The following is a 22,751-nucleotide window of genomic DNA, read 5'->3' as shown; positions in this document are numbered from 1 at the left end:
GTACACATGTCCTAAAAGTCAAAATTTAGGAACTTTGCAGAAGTGTCTTGGTAGACAATCTGCCTTTCTGTTCTCATTTTGCCCCTTATCTTTTCCACATATCCAATGTTTCAGGAAGGTAAAAGAAAAGGCAAGAAAAGACCTACATGAGACAAAACACAAGTAACAGAAATGCAGACAGGCTACAGCAAATCCTATAGCTTGCTGCTGCTAGCCCAGTGGTGACTGGCATTAAGTTAACCAAGCACAACTGCTCTACATCCCATGACAAATAATACAAATAGCTCTGTCATTGTTCTCTTTGGGGCTTTAAATTGCAACTCTTCAGCCACTGCAGGGCAAGCCTTTCTGGGTTTCCTGGTGCCCAGTTCTGCCCTCGCTTTCACCTGATTGATAAAGGAAGACAGCCAAGACAGGAGTCTGGCAAAGGAGCCACTGACCAGGAAAAAAATGCACAGTTAATGATTATTATTCTTCCTGCGGCCAGTCAGCAGCAAACTGTCACCAGCTGGAATCTGCTGAATGTTCCTCTATACAAGTTGATGTCAACTCAAAGAAAGGGGGAAAATCCTCTAGCCAGTGCAAGCAGACATACAGACTTGTAGACACAAACAAGCCAGCACTTCAGTTTCGTCACCATGTTCTTTGATTCCATTCAATGTAAGAAAAAAAAAATGATTTTTACAAAGCCACTTCTGGTTAGATGGCATGTTTTGTAAAGAACTTCAGAAATTCGTGGTGTATGATTCATGGCTCTTTCACGGCTAGCTTTTATCCAGGCAACAAGATATAAGAATGGGCTGCTGGTGGCTTTTTCCTTCCCTCCAACTTACCAGCTACTATGAAAGATTGAATGTGAACTTTAGATAAATCTTACAAGATTTGCTGTAGCTGCTAACAGCCAGGAAATTAAAACTGAAAATGTAAATGCCACGTCTTTCTCCAAGAATGTGCCTTAATTGCTTAACTCCAACAATGGAGTTGAGGATTTAGTTGAGGGCTTGATGGGTTTTGCCTGCTCCTTGTAACTTTATTGCTACTTAAACATAGAAGTTTAAGATACCCAGCACTGAAATCCTGTAGCTTACTCATGCCAACATATTGTAAGCATTGTCTGGGAGAACCTCTCAATCTAAACACATATTTATACCCTATAGTTGCCAAATGAACTCCATCTGGCTTACCAAATGCTGTTATACCTAAAGAATATTACACTTTTGCTCAGACCAGTATTTTCAATTCGGGCGGGGTGGGGGGAAGAAGGTTGTTGGGAAGGCTCTGGGTTTGAAAGATTCTGCATGTTTTTGGATGCCACATTACTTAAGCATTTAGATGATGTTGAGGTCACATGACAACTCTGGCCTAAAGTAGAATTTTAACACAGGGCAACATCTAAAGCCACAAGGTATTCCAAAAGCCCCTTCGTGGTATGGTTCTTTCTTTCCCTGGCTCCATTTCAGCACCAGAGCCACATGATAGGCAAAACCACAAATACCAAGTGCTCCGATTGCTTATTTTTAACCTTTCCCATAAGGACTAAGAAATACCCAGTCTTGTTTTTCAGTCAAAATTATCAGTTCATATGAATCATAGAACACATTCCATCCAAAGACCAGCAAAAAAAAATGCTTAATCAAAATGGCAAGTAGCAAAATTCTGTGTCTCATCATTAATGGCAGGGCAGAGCCTCCTGACTTCAGCTGCTCTGGGACAGAGGAAATTCCAAATCTTCATAAGGTAACTTCTTACCCTCATGGGGAATTAGTTTAAGTGCTAGAAAACAGTACAAGGTATAATTACTCTGTTTCCTGCTCTTAAAGAAAGCCTGTAAGTGCTTAAAGTAATATGGGATTTACCAGTAAGTAAATCCCTCCTGTTGTTGTTGTTTTTCTTTTTTTTTCTTTTTTTGGTGTAAAGACTAATGTTCCAACTGAGAGAATAAGGAAGTGACTGACTAACCATAAAGGAGATGTAATACCATAGCAACACCCCAAGCTTTGATGGTAATTTTTGAGAACTAAGAGAAGCTAAAGTAGAACTGGGCATGGTAGCGCATACCTATAGTCCCAGCACACTGAGACTTGGCAAACTGAGGCCAGAGGATAAGCAATTTGAAGCCAACCTGAGCTTCATAGCAAGCTGCAGACCAGCTCGGGGTATGTATTAAGATGGTATCTTAAAACCCTTGCCCCGAAAACAAAAGACAGGGAGACAATATGAGAAGGATCAGGTAATTTTTAATATGACTTAAGAAATAAGTCATTTTATAATAAAATATACTATTTGCCTCAGTCATGAGAGCATGACCCTCATTCAGGCTCAGGTATTCCTGAAGCAGGACCCTACTTTATCTTTTGCCCATGTATTTCAGTATCATCACAGTCAGTTAATTTATCTTAATGATTACTGTATATTTCATGTAGCATGAGACCTGACACCTTTTTGTTTTTAATTTGGTTTTTGTTTCTTTTGAGGCAGGGTTTTACTCCAGCCAGACTGACCTAGAATTCACTCATAGGACAGGCTGGCCTCAAACTCAAAGCAGCCCTCCTACTTCAGCCTCCTGTGTGCTGGGATTGTAGGCATAAGCCACCATGCCTGTCTTTTCTTTTTGTTTGTTTTGTTTATAACTTTATTTATTTATTTATTCGAGAGAGATATAGAAACAGAGTGAGTACGGGTGCACCTGGGCATGTTCCCACTGCACACAAATTTCAGATGCATTGCCACTTTGTGCATCTAGATTTACGTGAGTACTGGGATATAGAACCTGGGCCATCAGACTTTGTAAGCAAGCACCTTTAACCACTGAGCCATCTCTCTAGCAGGGTCTAGACAGGGTCTCTAGTAGCTGAAGTTGGCCTTAAATACTTAATCCTCCTTCCCCTACCTCCCAAATGCTAGGATTATAGTCATGCACCATCGCACCCAGAAATACCGTGTGTGTGTGTGTGTGTGTGTGTGTGTGTGTGTGTGTGTGTGTGTGTGTGTCTGTGTGTGTGTGTACTGTGGAGGCCAGTGGTTGATGTCAAGCATCTTCTTCAATCATTCTTCACTCTATATTTAAGATAGTACTTCTCATTGAAATTGGAGCTCACTGATTTGGTTAGTCTAGCTAGTTAGCAAGTCCCAGAAATCATTTTTTTTATTATTTTTATTTATTTTATTTGAGAGTGACAGACAGAGAGGAGGAGGAGAAAGAGAGAGAGAGAGAATGGGCACGCCAGGGCTTCCAGCCATTGCAAACGAATTCCAGACACGTGTGCCCCCTTGTTCATCTGGCTAACATGGGTCCTGGGGAATCGAGCCTTGAACTGGGGTCCTTAGGCTTCACAGGCAAGCGCTTAACCACTAAGCCATCTCTCCAGCCCCCAGAAATCATTTGACTCCACTTCCCCAGCACAGGCACATACTTGTTATGGTGGGCTTTTACATGAGAGCTGGGTATCTGAACCTAGGTCCTCATTGTGGTAAGCACTTTATTGATGGGGCCATTTCTCCAGCCCTGAGAAAGCCTTTTAAAGGCATTTTGGAGCCCATTGGGTTGTCAATGTATTAATTTCACTTGGGAATGAATATTTATATAAGAGGCATTCTTTAGCATGTGTATTTTTAAATTTTATATTTGTATTATTCTCAAAACCAATTTTAACATTGAATGAACTTTTTCCTTAAGTAAAATTTTCCTTTAAAGTGTTATGCTCCAGGGCTTACACCAAAAAGTCTGCCCACTGCATTGCCACTAGAACTATATTCACAAGAAAAAGCTATAAAAACCTTAGCATAGCATCTATTGGTTTAAAAAAAAAAACACTCATAGTATAGTAGTATTGGAAAGTATTTTAATAACTAAAATAATAAAACTTCATGTGAGGCAAGTTCTACAGTATCTTAGTTATTACCTTGTGGGGTGAGAAAATTAAGGAAACATTAGTTCATGTGTTAACTAGACAAACCATCACAGTAATTTCCCCCAACATATCTAGGTCTGAATGCCAAATAAAATCCATGCTCTGCAAACCATTTGCATGAAACTTATAGTTTTAGTACTGCCAATAAATAATAGCACTCAGAAAAGTCCCTGTGACTCATCAGGAAACTCTGATGAAGTTATTTAAATGCTCTATAGTTGAATTCAGAAGTCTTTAATGATGGATATTGAGATATTTGCTTTAATATTTCCAACATGCTAAATTACTTTGCCATCTTAATATGGAATTCCAGAAAGCCAGTGAGTACGTTGAAAGGTCATTTTAAAGCATGATATCTTTGCATAGACACATTAAAATAACGCTTCTCAGTTTCACTTATAATTTGGTTGCGTGATTATACCTTACAATTTCCTTCTGTTTTCTATACCTACACTGTCTGTACTCAGACCTTTTTCTGTAAGCAATTTTGGTATATGTTGTCCGTTCATAGCACTGTAGGTAACTAAACAACACATGGGGGTACTTATTCTAATAACTATTCCAACTGTGCTAATTCCCAAGTCCTCTTCCTTGCAGAACAAGGAATTTCAGTAAAATATAGAGACTCGCAAAGAATCTTTGCAACTTATAAATACTTTGTGTCCATAGCCTTTTATTTGCAGTTTTTAGTCAGAAAGTGATTTTTGTCATGGAAATTTGCATCTATTTTTCTCATGGATTTCATGCCCCTGATTAAAATTAAAGTGCATTTTAAGATTCACTCTGTATAGTTAGAGTCATGAATAGCACTAACTATATTGTCTCTTGTTCAGAAAACAATGTTGAATTGGAAAAGCAAAGCTTGAGAATATCTCTCTGTACCACAACCTGATTCCACCTCTCCTTCGTACCACCGTCCTTCTAATTTTCTTTGTCTCTCAGACCCTGAGCCCAATTACACAGAATAGCCATCCTCTAGTTACTTATGTCGGACACCTGCCTTCTAGCCGTGTTTGGCAGGCCAGCAGGATGAGGTCATAAACAGAAGAAAATGTTCTGGCCCTTTGGCGTCATTCACGTACATTACTCAAAACAGTTCTCTGCGGGTGAGAATAGAGTTGCTTTGAGATCCCTCGGTCTGACATTCTGTAGGAGGCTGGAAGAACAAAACTGTAAAGTTTTTTGATCCTTCCAGAATAATGGAAATATAAATGATATCTGCCTCGGTCCATCCTTTCAAAACTGTTTACAGATGGATTGTGTGGAAATTAGAGCCTTATGTTTATCAACATTCTGTCTTTATTTTTTCCCAAGTCCAATGGTTGTCTTAAGCACTTCTCTTTCCTCCTGGTCATTACAGAAGTGTTTTCCCTAAAAGCATATTTTGTGAACGATTTCTCCAGGACGATGGCAGTCTTTGTAAGACAGATGCCTGAAGGACATATGGTTTCCATAGATTTTCTGTCTAGACTGGCTTTATTTAGTGACTTTTGGTCTGACTTAGTCTAGTTAAAATTTCTGCAGAAGCCTGTATAAAAATTTAAACTGTGCACATGCCATCAAGGTATAAAGCAAAAAGTTTGGCTTCTTACTGGCCAGAGACTAAAAAAGATTGTTTGAGTCATTCCTTCAGGTTAAATAATTCTGGACATGTCATATGTCCACCCATCCATTCTACCTGCACAATAGCGTCCAAACCAGAAAGTCTAACCATGAAACTCTGGTAACTGTTAAATTCATATATTTCTCACTATTTTCCTGAGTAAATTCTTTGTGTTGCACATGGGGTCCCTCCCTCCCCCTCCCTCTCTCTCTCTCTTTCTCTCTCTCTCTCTCTCTCTCTCTCTCTGTGTGTGTGTGTGTGTGTGTGTGTTAGAAAGCTCTACTTATTTCTGAAGCCTATTTATATGACCCAGGAGACCTGTGATTTCTTGCCCTTTTAGCACCAATTTTTATAAACACAGAATTTCTCTTATTTAAAAAAAAGTCCCAATAAGCCACTGAGTAAAAGACTTAATGGCTAGGTGTTTTGGTAGTGACTCCAACGAACAATGAAAAGTTCCTTTTAAATGTGGGTTTTGAGCCAATGTCAAAGGCTCATTGAGAAACAATATGACCTTTTCAGAGGAAAAGAATTCCTTCTAGGTTTGCCCAGAAGTCAGCTTTTTCTCCCTGTTTGTGAGAGTAGACAGTGTCGCTGCTCCAGAGCACTAGGCTCAGGAAAGGGGAACCAGGGACCTTTCTGACATGTTTCTGTTCATCCCCATGCCATCACTTGGTCTCTCTTTCGCTCAGCATTTTCTTTGGACTTAGTCACATCTTTCCTCACTGTCATGGCAGCATGCAGGGCACAATGCCTCTCTGTTTTTCTGTTTGCTTTAATTTATTTTTTCTTTTGTTTTTCAATTTGAGCTCTAAAGCATGCTAGAGCTCCTCCTGCTGGATTAATTAATGAAAAAAATCACTGGGTCTGTGATTAGTAAATAGCAATTCTTTGTCTCTTATTTTTACCAGTTGGATTTTCAAAAACAAATATCATGTGTGGTGCATTTGACCCAAGTGGCAGGTCAGGCAGAAAGGAGTGCTGCAGCAGGGTCACTGTTAAATCTTAAAATGTGTCAGGCTTATGTTTGTATGATTGCAAAGCAGTTTTTGAAAAAGAACTGGACTACTAAACTTGTACATGAGTATTTCTAGGCATATGGTTATCCTCTCTGAGGTAAGGACCTAGTCACATACCCTGCTTGCTTGAAAGGATGAAGGAATGTGCTCCCAGAGAAAGTGGAACATTCTGCTCACACTAACTAATTCTATAAACTTCTCTTGCAGCCTCTCTTCCTTCTCTCAGATGGCAGAGTCAGGTTCCCCATCTCTGAACCCTATGGTGGAGAGAACAGAAAGTGAGAAAGAACAGGAAAGAGTTTTTTCCCCTTGGTTTATTGTCAATAGGAGTGGATTCTATAGCACATGAGTCTTTGAAGGGCTTTCTTCTTAGGGGAGGGGTGAGAGAATAGAGGGGAGGAAGGAAGGGAGAGACAGAGTGAAGGAAAAGGGAAGAATGAGAGAGGACATAGGGAAGAAGGAAGAAAGGAAGGAGGGAGGTGAGGAGAAAGAGAAAAGGAGGAGGAGGAAAACAACTAATTAGAAGGGATACTACTAACTTAATTCAATAACCATCTGCCTGTAAATCTCTGGAAAACCAATTCTCCCTCTCTGAGGTTTCTGAGGATGCATTCTTCTTAGGCCTGCTTCTTTGTATCTCATTTAGACCATTTTCCTCCTCAGCTTATGTACTGTCAATGATATAGTGCAAGTCCAAACTATGAAATATAATCTCAAAAGTAAAATCTTTTAGTTATATCTAAATAGCATGTTTTATCATGCAACTAAAAATTCTAAGATACCTGTTTTATAACTTTACTAAGACAAAACAATTCTTTTGACACTTCTGATAAATAGTAGGAAAATGCATGATTTTTTTTTTTTATGTCCAGCAGCACTTTCTCTAGCTTTCTTTCCTTCAAACATAGCATTTCCTATTCCTGGAACACCAATCCCTTCAGCTTTTCCTACTTTCTAGAAGTCCTCACACACACACACACACACACACACACACACACACACGGCTTAGGGAAGGAAAGAAGGAATACCAAATGCATTGACTTGCAAAGCTTAATTAAAGTTTATTTTGTAATTAGCCATAGTTTATTTTACAAAACATTATAAACACACTTTCTTACTCTATCAAAAATTTCCCTTAGTCAGTACTGCTGTGGAGATCTTTGTATAAGCTTTAAACTGAGCAGAGTTCATCTGGGCATGTCTTCATTTAAGCTGGTTTTATTTTTATTTTGCCACAACTACAGAATTGGACATATTGACACTACACCTATAAGGGAACTCCAAGCCAGAGATTTAGGACAATATAAAAAATATGACAAAACATATTATATTTCAGTGTATCTTAGAGATTAATTTATATAGGTTACTACATGTTTGCATCATCAAAACTTGTGAACATTTTCCTCCTTGTGTTCTTGCACTAATTATTCACTAACTATCCGGACTTTCCTTATGCAATACACTATGAAGTCATGGAATTATCCTCACAGAGGAAAGAAATGACAGTTCTGAGCTGGAGAGATGGTTTAGTGATTGAGCACTTGGTGGAAAAACCAGAGGACCCAGGTTCGAGTCCCACATAAAGCCAGATGCATAAAGTGGTGCATGCATCTGGAGTTGGTTTGCAGTGTCTAGAGGCCCTGCCTTGCCCATTCTCTCTCTATTTGCCTCTTTCTCTCTTTAAAATAAATAAGTAATATAAAATAAAATTTATCAATTAAAAAAAATTCTACTTCTATGCAGTAAGAATTATACTAGAGAATTCCTTCATCACTTTAAGTGGACTCTACATTATGTGCTCTTTTCAGCACCTACTGCAAACTATTCTTAGACAATATGGGCTTTAGACAATGATCCTTAAGAAACAGAAGGCCAAAGACATGCTGGGTAACACCCTACATTTTTTATAATAAGTTACAAGATAGTAGCTTCCATTTTGACAACATTTTTCTTAGCTTAGCCTAATGCCTTGTAGATGCATAATAACCTATTTACTGAATTAACCATCAAAATAATAAGCAAAGTACTATTTGAATGATAAAATCTAAAAGACTGCATCCTACAATCTGTTTTTCTTCTTAGCAAACGTTCAAAAGAGTATGTATCTCATTCATTCTCTTTCTCTCTCTCTGTCCCCCCCTTGCAAATAAAAATATAAATAAATAAGGGTCGGAGAGATGACTTAGTGATTAAGGCATTTGCCTGCATAGCCAAAGGACCTCTGTTTAATTCCCCAGGACTCACATAAGCCAGATGCACAACGTGGCATATGTGTCTGTAGTTCATGTGCAGTGGCTGGAGGCCCTGGTGCACCCATTCTCTCCCTCTCTCTCTCTCAAATAAAATAGACAAAAAATAAATAAAATATTTAAAAACAAATAGATAAAAGGGCTGGAGAGGTGGATTAGCACTTAAGATACTTGCCAGCAAAGCCTTAGGACCTAGGTTCAGTTCTCCAGTACCCACATAAAGCCAGATGCACAAAATGGCATATGCATCTGGAGTTCATTTGCAGTGGCCAGAGGCCCTGGCATTCTCATTCATATTCATTTTCCCTCTCTCTTTCTCTCCTTGAAAATATTTTACTATTGCCGGGTGTGGTGGCACACACCTTTAATCCCCACACTTGGGAGGCAGCAGTAGGAGGATTGCCATGAGTTCGAGGACCCCCTGAGACTACATAGTGAATACCAGGTCAGCCTGAACTAGAGTGAGACCTTACCTTGGAAAAACCAATATATATATATTGTTATTTTACTCACACATATGCTCCTGTCAGTTACCCTTAGGAAACTCCTCACACCTTCATAATCTGTAGATTGCTATACTGTCCTCAACAAGGAGTATGAGTGAATTCTGTATCTACGTGGTTCAGAAAATTATCCCATGTAAGCCTCCAACTTTGAAAAAAAATGTAATTAAGAGGACCATGGAGAAGTCAGGCATTTCAACTCCTGAAATACAGGAAGCAGTGTTCCCTTTTCTTTTTCTTTTGTGGTCTACTTATTTTCTTGAAATTTTATCAGATATAACAAAAGAAAACATTTTTTTCTAGTAGTTAGGTTGACAAAACTCTTCATGTGGGGATGCATTAGAAATTAGATTAAAAAGTTGAGCAAATTGATAATCAGATTTTGGTGGCTCTTAGAAACCTAGATGAATAACTCTCCATGATTATAGATGTAATTAAATGTCAGTTGAATTTTGATTCAGTAACAATTTATACCTTCAATTATATTTAATAAGTAGAAGCATATAGTATAAAAGAATCCTTCTGTGTGCCCCCTTTTAATGCAAATAACTACCCTTTCCAGCAATATCTCTAGAAGTGTCAGCCTTTGTATACCTCTTTTGAAGGACTTCATTTTAATTTGGATCTACCCACCTCATTAGGTTAGATAACTATATCCTCCCCAAAGCTAAGAATGTGTAAAAACATTTCAATATTTTTCATAGGCAAATGAAACTTCACTAAGCAAGTGGATATTCTTCTGATTCTGCCTAGCAAGCTATATCATTACAACAGGAAACTAAAACTCATTTGACCTATGCTTCATTCTAATTCCCAAAAGTGACAGAGGGTTTCCATGACTATTTCTTCAACCTTGTCAAGATTTTTCTAGTGCTTTCCCTTGTTTTCATTTTATCTGGCATATGATTTTACTTGGTAATACAGCAAGGTCAACATCATTTACCCAGTGGCTCTCAAAGCCTACTCCCAGGACCAGCAGCACCACTGTTGTGTGCAAGTTTGTTAGAACTGTCCTACCCCATTAGTAAGTTTGTATGGTACACAGGTTTTTAAAAAATATTTTATTTGGGCTGAAGAGATGGATTAGTGGTTAAGATGCTTGCCTGCAAAACCTAAGGGCCCAGGTTCTTTTCCCAGTACCCACATAAGCCAGATTCACTTGATGGCACATGCATCTGGAGTTCATTTACAGTTGCTAGAGGCCCTGGCATCATACCCATTCGCTCTGCCTCTTTCTTTCTCTCTCTCTCAAGTAAATAAATAATAATAAAACAATTAATTTACTTATATATTTGCAACCAGAGGGCAACAGAAAGAAGAGAGGGAGAGTGAAAGAGAGAGAATGGGTGTGCCAGCACATCTAGCTGCTGCAAACAAACTCCAGATGCATGCACACATTGTGCATCTGGCTTTATGTGGGTACTAGGGAATTGAACTTTGGTCATTAGGCTTTGCAGGTAAGCACCTTAACCACTGAGTAATCTCTCTGGCTCTAGCCCCGAGTTTTAACAAGGCTTCTGGAGAACTGTGATGCAAGGCACAACTTGAGAACCATGGCTTAGACTGTGCCAATAGAATGAAGTCTGGTCTGGGAGTGAAATTTTGGTAGTAAAAGAGTCTGAGCAATTGCAGACCCAGTGGACCTCACATTCACCAGCCTGATAACCTCCACTTTCCACTCTAAGGAAAAATAAAAGCAGACACAGAAGGTTTAAACTTTCAGAGAAATCTGTATTGATTCCACCTAGAAGGAAGATGCTGTCGGCACAGTACTTCCCACACCCATTCCTACAGTGATGAGTAAGGAAGCTGGCTCTGTTACATTCTTCTCCAACACTGCCCTCACATCATGAACACTCATGGCCAGATAACCAAAAGAATAGATAAAATTACACTTCTTCTATTCTTAAAAGACAATAATGTAAGACAAGGGAAACAAATTGTGGCTTTTCCCTTATCAGTGAGGACAGTCTCTCCCCACAATGCCACCCACCCTGCATGAGCACTGCACTTTCTGACAAACATTGCCATTGTCCAAAAGTCTAAGCCATCCCTGAAGCTACAACTTCAAGAATTACATCTCTCCCTTTGATTTGGAAGCAGAAACATGGCTCTTCTATCATAACCATAAACAGCCCACACACAACACAGTGTTTCAATAAATACTAAATGATACAAGATGCTCCTCTTCAATATAATGAATCGTTTAATGAAGTCCATCACTAAACAAAGAGTGGAGGAGAATTTGGTACAAAACAATAACTTTGTGTTGCCCAAAACAAACTGTTGTGAGAGGTAAAGGTCATTGGAAGCTATTTAAATGCTTAGAAACTGGACCAATAAAATGAACTTGAACTGTAAACCTTAAATGTCTTTCTGGCATTAAAGTTGGCAAATATCCTAGCATTGCTTATAAAGAAAATTTACCCTGAACAATTTGATTCTTGTCTTGAGTTTCTTTCTGGTAGTTTTACATATATGTTGCCGTTTTATTGTTTTAGAAACAAAAACAAAATGATGCTCACTTCTGTCAGAAGTTAGTGAGACAGAACTCTAGGAATTTTCATTATGTTTGTGTGTATCTACATTCTATTTTACTTATTTTTAAACTTTGTTGACAACCTCCATACATACAGACAATATGCTGTAATCATAATCCCTCACACTATCTCCCTTTTCCCCTTTCTTTGTACCCCCTCCACTGAATCTCTTCTTCTTTTCTACTAGTCTCTCTTAAATATGTGTGTGTGTGTGTGTGTGTGTGTGTGTGTGTGTGTGTGTGTGTGGATGGATAGATAGATAGATAGATAGATAGATAGATAGATAGATAGATAGATACTTAAGATTAATGCATTAAATCTTCTCTTGTTTTAGCCATAGTATTGCAAGTTTTCAAGTTTCCCAGAATATATCCTCAGATGGTGAATTACAAAATTTTTCCCCATTATCACACTTAAAATGCAATGTTAGGGTAAAGCCACTTGTATGTTCTCATTTCACTTGCTTGCCATTCTGAATTAATTCTTGGCTTCTTTAAAATCATATAGCATAATGTTGCTCAAGAAATAATTCACACATCTGTAACTAGAAGCACTGCTTCATCATTTGACTGAGTGTCTAATGTCATAAATGAGAAAAATAAAGCCAAGAGAAATTCAGCAGGTCAATATCGTACAATCTGCCAATTATAACTAGAATACAGATTTTTGACTTCTGCTCTAAGACAATTTTTATATAAACATATTGCCTTAAATATAAGCCTCTGGTAAATGTATCCAAATGTTATATCCCTGGCCTTTACTCTAGCACTAACAAAATATCTTATTTGGGTGCTTTTCAGCCATTCATTATTCATTATTTGGCAGATATTTATTCTGTGCCCCTTAATCACATTGTACTAAGTGCTGGATTTTCACAATAAAATGCACTCTGCTCTCAAGCAATTTAAATCTATTGGGAAGTATGGGAAATAAGGGGTTGGGTTGGGGTAAGAGACTATGAGATAGCTTGGAAAGACTGAGAAATGGCATGAAAGCCCAGCACAGAAGCATCAGAATTTGCATTTGTTTCTCTCTTAGTTACAAGCCTGGATCTACTAACACATTTTCACAAAAGAATTTCAAATCTACCATTGCCATTCTGTGCCCTGCCTCTCACTATATTTGTAGCTTAATAGTCACATATTCCTAATTACTAAAATCTATAGTAGAGCTTCCTTCCTTTAAGTTAAAATTTTAACTTTCTAAAGTAACTCCATAATTACTTAATTGCTAAGAATATATCTCCATAAATTACTTATTTGTAAAATACTTGAGGGAAGTAGAGCTATTATTTAGTATTGTTCTAAACACCTACTAAAGAATTAAGCACTCAAATACTTTATAGATAGACTTTCCAAGCCTAAATCTTACATATGTATATGTGAATGTACATTACACACACATAAGTATATATGTATGTATGTATGCATATAAAATCAAAGTTGGGCACAGCCCTAATTTACTAAGAAACACCCTTGTTATTGTAAGATCAGTGAATATCATAGGTATTCATAGGTTGCTTTTTATTTCCTGCATTAATTTTCATTTATTTGTTTTAAATATTTACAAAGTAGATAGTAATCAGTGAGGTAGGCATTGAGTCTATGAAAATGAGTAAGATACAGTCTATTTCTCATCAGTAAAGATAAGCATATAAACCTAGTTAGAATTCACTGTGATATGGCCCTGCCATATCCGTTCTCTGTCTTTCTCTTGGCCTGTTTCTTTCTCTCACTCTTTCTATCTCTCTCTCTCTCTCTGTGTGTGTGTGTGTGTGTGTGAGTGTGTGTTTGTGTGTGTCAAGTGAAATTATTGTTTTTTAAAAAAGAAGGAAGTTGAGAGGATTTTTCCTGGTGAAGAACTTCCAAAACAGTTGAAGTGGTCACAGTTGCCTTTCTGTGGCGAAAGAACTTGTTCCTAAACAGCTAGCACTGCTCTGTTTGGTCATGTTGTACTCCACCTACAAGTATCTCTTATCATATGCTTTTAAAATTCAGTACTACTTAATAATAAAACTGATATAAAAAGTAAAGCTATGCCTTCCCAGGTAAAGCTTACTTTTAAGTTTCTTAGACAGTTTTTGGGCATGGGGGTAAAAGGAACTGTCCTAATATTTATGAATTTGTACCAAAGTGATTCTCACTATGAAACAATAACTTTATATTATGAATTGTCCTTAAATACTTCATTTTCTTAATTTAGAGATTCATGATTGTTGTTGCCTTTGTTACCTAAGAAACAAACCAAGGCTTGATCAATTACAGTAGTAACCCTAAACACCATGAATGTTTTCTTTAACTTTTCCAACTCTGCTTGTACATACCTGAGAACAGATATTCAGTTAGATCAACTTAGTTTTCCTATTCACAAGGAAATTCCATGTCATGGATATAATTCCATAGGAGCTCTTATTTGAGAACTCATCCAAAAGTTTGGTCGAAAAGGTTTGCTACATCAATGACCTGTTGGTTTTCTCTCTCATTGAAAAATACTAGTTATGATTAGTGTACTGAAGAAGGATTTTTGGATCACATTTTAAAAATTATTATTTAGTTGCAAAGAGAAGGGAGAGAGAGAGAGAGATTGAGAACATGGGCACATCAAGGTCTCTAGCTGCTGCAAATAAATTTCAGATAGATGTGCCACTTTGTGCATCTCACTTTATGTGGGTAGTGGGGAATCTAACCCAGGCCACTAGGCGTTGTAAGCAAACACTTTAACTGCTTAGCCATCTCTCCATCCCCTAAACAAGTATTTTCAATGACAAAGGTAGTACAACAAAAATTCAGCATCTAAAGAAAAAAAAAGTTTCTGTGCTGGGATGATGTGTTTGTGAGTAAGAGTTCTTGCTATACAATTTTGAGGACATGAGTTTGATCTCTAGCATCCACATTAAAAAGTTGGCATGGCTGGGCATGATGACACATGCCTTTAATCCCAGCACTCAGGAAGCAGAGGTAGGAGGATCTCTGTGAGTTCAAGGCCACCCTGAGACTACAGAGTGAATTCCAGGTCAGCCTGGGCTAGAGTGAGACACTACATCGAAAAACAAAAAGAAAAAGTTGGCATGGAAATCCCAGCATCTGGGAGGCAGAGATAGGAGGATCACTGTGAGTTCAAGGCCACCCTGAGACTACAGAGTGAATTCCAGGTCAGCCTGGGCCAGAGTGAAGCCGTACCTTGAAAAGCCAAAATAAAAAAATAAAAAGAAGAAAGTTGGCATGGGACTGGGGATATGGCTTAATGGTTAAAGGCAATTACTTGCAAAGCCTGCTGTCTTGACCTGGATTTGATTCTCCAGTACGCACATAAAGCCAGATACACAAAGTGGCATATGCATCTAGAGTTTCTTTGCAGCTGCAAGAGGCCTTAGTGTGCTCATAGTCATCCTCTGTGTCTCTCTCTCTCTCTTCCTCTCTCTTTCTCTTCTCTCACAAATAATATTTTAATTTTTATAAATTTTATATTCCCACACCTATAACCCCAGCACTAAGCAGGTAAAGACAGAAGGAGCACTGGTGCTTGCTGTGAGCTCAAGCTTAGGTGAGAGAATCTGACTCAAGGAGATAATGCATAAGAATAGTAAAGGAAAGCATTGAACTTCCTCGTCTGGCCTCTATAAGGAATATGCATAAGCATACACATCTGCCCACACATGTGCACATGCATGCACACACCACATGCACATGCATGTCCATGAGCACACACACATACACACACCACATATGAAACACAACCCTCAAATATCACAAAAAAATTCCATTTTTAGCATCTGTTAAATTTGTAAGATTATAAAGATGATTCTTAATGTAGAATATATGAAGTATATATGCACACAAAATTCATTAACCCATTCATTAAATAAGTGTAGGAATTTAAGGAATAAATAATATTACTTGATAATATTAAGATCCTCAAGCACAGTGAGTAGAGTGTGTTACTCAATACATCTGGTTTTCAGAAACACTATTGCCAACTAAATAGTAACCAATACCATCGGAGACACTTATAAAACCCTTAAAACCTCAAACAGAAGCTACAGCTCATGCAGCTTACTCGGGTATTCTCACTGAGACTGTCCACATCATGACAAAAATAAAAATAAAAAAAGAAAGTTCTTGAATTCTTACTAGTACCTGCAAATTAGAAGCAAAATAAAAAGCAACTGGAGAAAGCTATTGATGCAGGCAATGAGAAGTGGTTCAAACATCCTGACAAAGATACAAAGAGATCACCTTAACATGCCTTGTTCGCTCCTGGAGCAGGTATACCTCAGCACAGTTTCACTCTATAGCCACTATAAGGTAGGTGCTGAGATCTGCGGAATATATCTCAGATGGCTTTCAAATTATGTTATATTGGTATTGGAAGGGGTCACTTCAGTTCTGAAAAAGATTTATATATGAAACTTACCTAATTCCCACTGAACACTAGGTTGACTAGATGATTGAAAAGTGACAATATTAAAATCATTGAATCCCTACCACTCTACTGACTAGATTTGCATGTGCATGTGCTTGTGCATGATGGCTCGTTGCCAGTGTTCTTGAGACCAATTCTCTGCCTCGACCTGTTTCTTTACCTGTCTCTTTATCTTTTTCTAGCCGGAGACCACCCCCATCGCCAACTCGCCCCACTATAATCCGCCCGCTAGAATCCCTGTTAGACTAAACGGAGTGACTGGTATCACAATTATTCACTAATGATTTATGCGAAAGCAGCATAGTTGATAACCGTCGCAGTAAACCATGAGTAGTCGCATGTATGGACATCAGTAGGCAAGTAACCAATGTTACTAATGCATTCATCACTCATCTTCATTGCTCATGGTATGTCAGACCTTTGAGGTTTGACACCTAAAAGCTGCTAACCTGTAGAGGCTTAGTGCATAGTATTGACCAAGGTGAGGTCGCATAGCAAGCCTAGACTTTGAAAACCATTTACCTACCCAACACATATTTGAAGTTTATTTGAACAAGTTTTCTAGACTATATGCCAGGGATCTCATAAAATAAAAATTATTAACAGATATGAGAGCTTAGAGCTCTGCATATTTCTTTTCCTACATTCTATTTTAGGTGGCAGAAATTCTGTTTTCTATTACCTAATCCATAGTTATGTATGTATGTTATTTTCCTTTCTTTATCTCATAAGACCTCTAGACAATGATCTTTTAAAATAATTAGGATTCCTTAAGAATAAAACTTTTCCAGGAGTATAAGGCGGTTTACAAAGGAAAACTTTGCTCTAGGGAGATTCTCTTCATGCCAGTGTGTTTTGTTTCATGTTATATATGTATAAAACCATGAAGCAAAGTTTGTTTGTTTCTTCCCAGAAATCAGTCGATAAATTTGGCTAGTTGCAGCATCCAAGAGGGAAGCAAAATATTACACACCTAAATACATCTTGAAAGATATAATTTATATATTCACCTCTAAGTAGGCTATAGTGAGAGAAGGCTGGCATGGAAAATGTTCAACGTCTCCCAGTTGATCTTATTTTGGCATGGATAACCTTACTTTCATATTAACTACAGTGTATTTTTCTGTCTGAAGCACAAAAAAAATCTATGCTAACCTATAATTCCTATTACTTACCTATAAATAATTGTATAACAATTGCTTTGTAACAAATTTAGTGCACATCTCTGTCCATTCTAGACTTCCTTAAGTCTTGGAGCTTACCATAAGACAGTGGTACTGAGAAAGCAGGACCCAGGATGGAAAGGGTGCCATGGATTAAGAGCTTTGCTCCCATGTTTGTAGATATGCTGCTCCCACTCATTCCAGAATGGCTTTGAGATATTGACCTGCAAAGCAAATTCACAATTTCTAGTATTCTTAAAATTTACTAGAGCAATTTAGCCTAGAGGTTAACAGTTCAGTCTTAAGGCTAAGTTTTGAACTACCTAGGACTAGATGATTAATATGTAGGAAACAGCCAGAAGCCAAATGAATTCTGTCTGGTAACTGTTCCCAGACAGCAGAGCAAGTGTTCACTGAATCGTGGCATCCCATGGCATTATTTCATATTCTAAAGAAGTAAATCAGGTTTTACCAACTGTATCGTCTCCCTTTGAAAGCAGCAAACATGATTTGTATGTTAACTTGACTTTAATTTCCTGTGTAGCATATACCCAAAGCAGATACCCAGGAAGCATGAAGTAAAAACTTTTAATCATTTATTTTTCAAAAAGAGAACTTGCCAATTTTAATGATGGTGTATTGAACTTCTAATGAGCTATAGGCCATTTGTAATTGGCACAAAAATGGAAAATACAAGACATACCAAAAGAGCATTTTAGCTTTCATAGTTACAAGTGGTCTTACAAAGATTATTATCACCATTACCCCTCTCATATTTTGTTTTCCTGTTAGAAAAATACTTAACTGTGGATGGAACTAATGTGTAAGATACACATTGTATTTGAAACTAATATCCCAGGTAAATGGAAAAATGTTAAGTAAGCCTTCATAGTCAAGCATTCATCAATTAAATCTTTTCATAAAACTCCCTCGCTTTAGGATTCCCTTTGCTTCTTTCTTTGAATTCTCTAAAATAGGCAGCTAACGAATTATATACTTCAGGGTTTGGCTTTGTGCTCACTGTGGTTTTATATTTTGCTGTATTTCAAAAATGTCCTTCTGTTAGAGGAAAATATTGTGGAAAACCACTGGTGTGTTCTCAGATCAGCACAAACCAATGTCAAAGAAAATTGGAGTTTTTTTTCCAAGTTTCTTTCCACTGATCTTAGGCAGTCATAAACAATGGCATTTGTCATCTTTGGCTTTTGCTTTTAGATTATAGTCCCACAGAGGCTCGGTCCCAGTCATCTCCCATTGTGGCTTCATTTTTGTTGTGTTTTACTCCCATGTTATGTCTGATAGAACCCAGTCCCCACCCCCTGGAATTTTAGCAGTGAGATTCAAGAACTATTTCCAATTTGTTGCAGTCAGAGTGTTTGCATCTTGCTAATAGGAGATGCCAAAATGAGTGAAGCTCTGGGGTGGGCAGAATTTGTAGGACGGCCTACACACAGAGCCTTAAAACAGGAATGTCTTGCTTGAAGAATTTTGTTTCCCAGCCCATCCTTAATCTCTTGTGCAACTTCCTTTTAACTGATTACTCTGATCAACATTGTAGATGTAGCTCCATCAGATCTAGCATAATAAAAAATTCAACACTTTTAGGATTTGAAAAAAGAATTATACATGTTTGATAAGTAAATTTAGCTTATTGGGCTGGAGAGATGGCTTAGTGGTTAAGGTATAAATTTACTTAATTGTCACATGCTAAACCTTGCATGCATATTGGCTCATTTGAATAACCACTTGCTCTGTTGTAGACAGATTATGAAACAGTATTGATTTATAACAGATATATTGCATTTCCAAAAGTCATCTAGCAAGCATCCTCTTCTGATTATTGCTTTTAGATGTGTTTTATAAGATAGAAGAACATTAGGGTATGTTTATTAGCAAAATCATTGGTTTATATATGTACTCATATTCCAAAATATAATACAACCAGTTCCTGTGACATAAGCCTTCTGAATTTAGAACTAAAAAGTAAGCACATAGACTAATTCTGTGACTTTTTAGTATAGACTGTAGCCATAATTCTAAAATATGAAATGGGACCTAATACCAGTATGTGACAAGTGTTCATGTTTTCTGTGTTTTCTATGCATGTCTCTATGTATATACCATATACATAGCAATTTTTTTCTCTAAGTATATGTATTTTGTGTCCTGTGGGGTAAACAGGTTTAAAAGCACTCTGAAAATGCCATAAGCATGAGTGTGATTGTGTATGCATTATGTGTATATATGTATATGTATGGGTATGAATATGTATGATAAACATGTGCTGAGTATATAAGAATATGAATATATTTTTCAAACTGTGCTAAAATAAGAAATATGTTGGGGAGATGTGCCATAACACATGACAACAGTTCATTTCTCATACCACATATGAAATGTATAATATTTCTTAATTCCAGATTATATTAATTCTAAGAGGAACAACACTTATAATCACCATGACAGCAAGTTAGTTAATACCCACAGGTATTTGTACCTAAGTCCATAGTACTGCTACCTAAGAAGGAATTATCTTTGGCAATACTTTGATATAATATGTAAGATCTGGTAACTGTTCTTCAAATTCTCTAGTTAGAAGTGTGCTATGTTGGGCTTGCTGAACTGACTCTTAAAAAGATAGACCAGTCTCTGTCGCATTTTGTTATCTAAAGTAAAGGTAAAATAAAGAAAATATTAAGGTATTCAGCTACATCATAGAGGTAGTGTATTTTCTGGGTAAAGTTGCTAAAAAAAAAAAATCAGGCCATAGGTTACTTAATTCCTTACAGGTCAGTTATCCATTCATTCATGGAAGCATTTTGCATTTGGGAAACTATGTAATTATTTTCAATTGATAGGAACTTCTTTGGGATCAAGAATAAAGCCTCACTAGCTCTCTGAACTGTCTCAATGAAAGATGAGCATGCATAAGACTCAAGCCGTGTGTTTTATATCATTTTACATGGAGAAATAGTGGACAGTTTCCCAGATCATTCAGGCCTTTCTAAAGAGCTCAACTGTGTCCTGTAGATGATCTCAGTTACTCTATCTAGTTGATATGTTTAAAATTATGTGGTGCTTCACACGTGAAACATTAAGAATATTTTTGAGGTATGTATAGTGTATGCATTGCTGTTTGTGTACATCTGCATATATGTACGAATATGTGTATATGTGGGAGTGAGAGAGAACTGAGAGTCTCCCGATTGTCTTGAGACCTGTTCATACTGGTATACTGGCAAGACTTCTTACCTCACTTGTCAAGATTTTTGCATGTGGCTCAGCTTAAGAAAATAGGGTATTGACTTCATCATAATCTTTACCCCTAAATTCCTTAAACATTGCTTATAATGTCTAAAACTATGAAAAAGTTAGTCTGTCTTATGTTGACTGCTGCCAATTGTGAAGATAATTTCTCCCAATCAAAATTCCCACCACTATTAGCTTGTTTGTGTTGTATTTTATATGTACAGCTTTTACTCTGCTCCCTAATGTATGTTCCCTTTGTCTCCTGTTTTTGAAGCAGATTTCTCTTCTGCTTTTCATGAATAATGAGTACATAAAAGTGAAATCTTGTCTTCTTTGTTGATTCTCTCATCAACAAGTGCCAGAATACTGTCCACTGTCTTTGTGGCACTTTGGGGATTTCTTAATACTGATGATATGGACTCTGTGAATGGGATTTTGAAGCAAATTTTTAAAGTCTGTATCATTCTTGCAGGTTTCATGTACCTATTGTGAAAATGTGAAACTGTATTTATGAATCTGAAATAAATTATTACATTTGAAGGACCCCTTCCTCATTTTTGTATATAATTGAGTCAATGCATTTCAGAAATACTCGACTTAAATTTTTGTAGGCCCTTTGCTCAAACTGGTTCAGAATTATCAGAGTAGAGAATGATAGCATTTTTATTTCTGTCACTAAGTTGAGAAGGAAGTTTTTAGAGGTTTCACATTAGACAAATCCAAGGAAGGGGAATGAGAGATATTGTTTTCCAATTTGAAGTAATTGTTCAAGTAGGTTGAAGGACACAAACTTTAAATAACTGGATAGTGTGATGGGACATTTCCCAAGCACCATAAAACATTGTCATTAGAAAGGAAGTATTTGTGGAAAACCCTGGGAAGGAGGAGGAAGTATGCTGTTCCCAAATGTTATGAGAAGTCATTCTTTTTAGCAAATAATTGTGGGCCTGACCCAACAGCAGGCCTCTATTACTTGATCATTAAGTGTGGAGGAAAGAAGTGTACCCTTTTCACTGTATCCAATAATAAGAAAATGTAAAGAGTGTTCAGTAGTTACACACAACCTTGTCCTAATTGGGTTTCCAGGTAATAAACCTCTCACATATAAGCTTTGATAATAGATCCCTTATGAACATACATGTGCCATCTATATGTAGAAGTTAAGAAGGAGATAGGAAAGACATGTTGATTTATTTTACATGCTTGGTTAGGATATGAAACTAGGAAAAGAGAAAATAGGCAGGCTGCTATGTGAATGCACCCTTTCCTGCAGCAATTTCCTTCTCAGATTTACATACGTCCCATGAGAGGAATACCTATGCCTTCAAAGGATGTTTCCTACTAGAAGAAATTCTGGATGAGAATTATTCTGTATACTTGGGTTTTGTTTTTCTTAAATTTCATGATTCCAACATGTTAATAGCTATTCAGAATAGCTTCTAAGGAAAATGACCACAAACAAAGGGCCTTACTGTTATTATTTGGCACATTTCCATTTGTGTTTTCAAAGCAGTTCTGATGTCAGAAAAAAGAAACTTCTGGCTCCACTTGTTTTCAAGAGTCTTATTTTCTTGCTGCAGCCTTTCAATTTCATTTTGAGAAATGCATCTGGAATTTGATTTAACTCAACCGCTTCTACCCTCTTCAGCCCACATTTGGCACTGCCACCTTTTGGGTTTCTTTATTGGTGCTCTTTCATGCTGTGGTAACCTAATAATTAGAGCAGAAGCAAGAAATATTGACTAAAATTATAAACTTAATTCAAACTTTCCCAAAGTACATTCCATGAGATTTTAACAAGCATACACACACCGAAAGTCACTTGGTCAAAATATACTTTGGAAAACAATTACCAAAATTAAAATTTTCAGTAGAAGAAAAAAAAATAGATTTCATTGTGAGTCTCCAAGATAGCGATCATGGCCACAAGTTTCTCAGTTTTTTTCTAATCATAAAAAATAATTATTGCAATATCCCACAGAACTAGTTTTCAAATGCACAGGCTTCTGTATCTTTGGGCCAGAAGGAAAGCAATGGCATGTATGATTATCCCAGTGTAAACTGTCACCAGCAAAAAGTTGAATGATAAGTG

At 37.2% G+C, this 22,751-nt stretch overlaps 1 protein-coding gene across 5 annotated transcripts in view; it reads left to right on the top strand.

The window, feature by feature from the left end:
• Positions 1-22,751, top strand: part of Dnm3 (dynamin 3) — a 531,619-nt gene that overhangs the window by 506,012 nt on the left and 2,856 nt on the right. For 4 of the 5 annotated variants that reach the window (XM_045142170.1, XM_045142166.1, XM_045142165.1 and 1 more), the window contains one exon: positions 16,430-21,199. The exons of the other annotated variant lie outside the window; for it this stretch is intronic. In XM_045142170.1, coding sequence (XP_044998105.1) covers positions 16,430-16,496 — 67 coding nt within the window. In that variant the 3' untranslated portion in view covers positions 16,497-21,199. Of the gene's footprint in view, positions 1-16,429; positions 21,200-22,751 lie in introns of those variants that run through there. 5 annotated transcript variants of the gene reach the window in all.

Source organism: Jaculus jaculus, chromosome 1, assembly GCF_020740685.1.
Source record: "Jaculus jaculus isolate mJacJac1 chromosome 1, mJacJac1.mat.Y.cur, whole genome shotgun sequence".
NCBI lineage: Eukaryota > Metazoa > Chordata > Mammalia > Rodentia > Dipodidae > Jaculus > Jaculus jaculus.
Note: the sequence above shows the minus strand (reverse complement) of the source record. Positions and strands in the feature narration are given on the sequence as shown.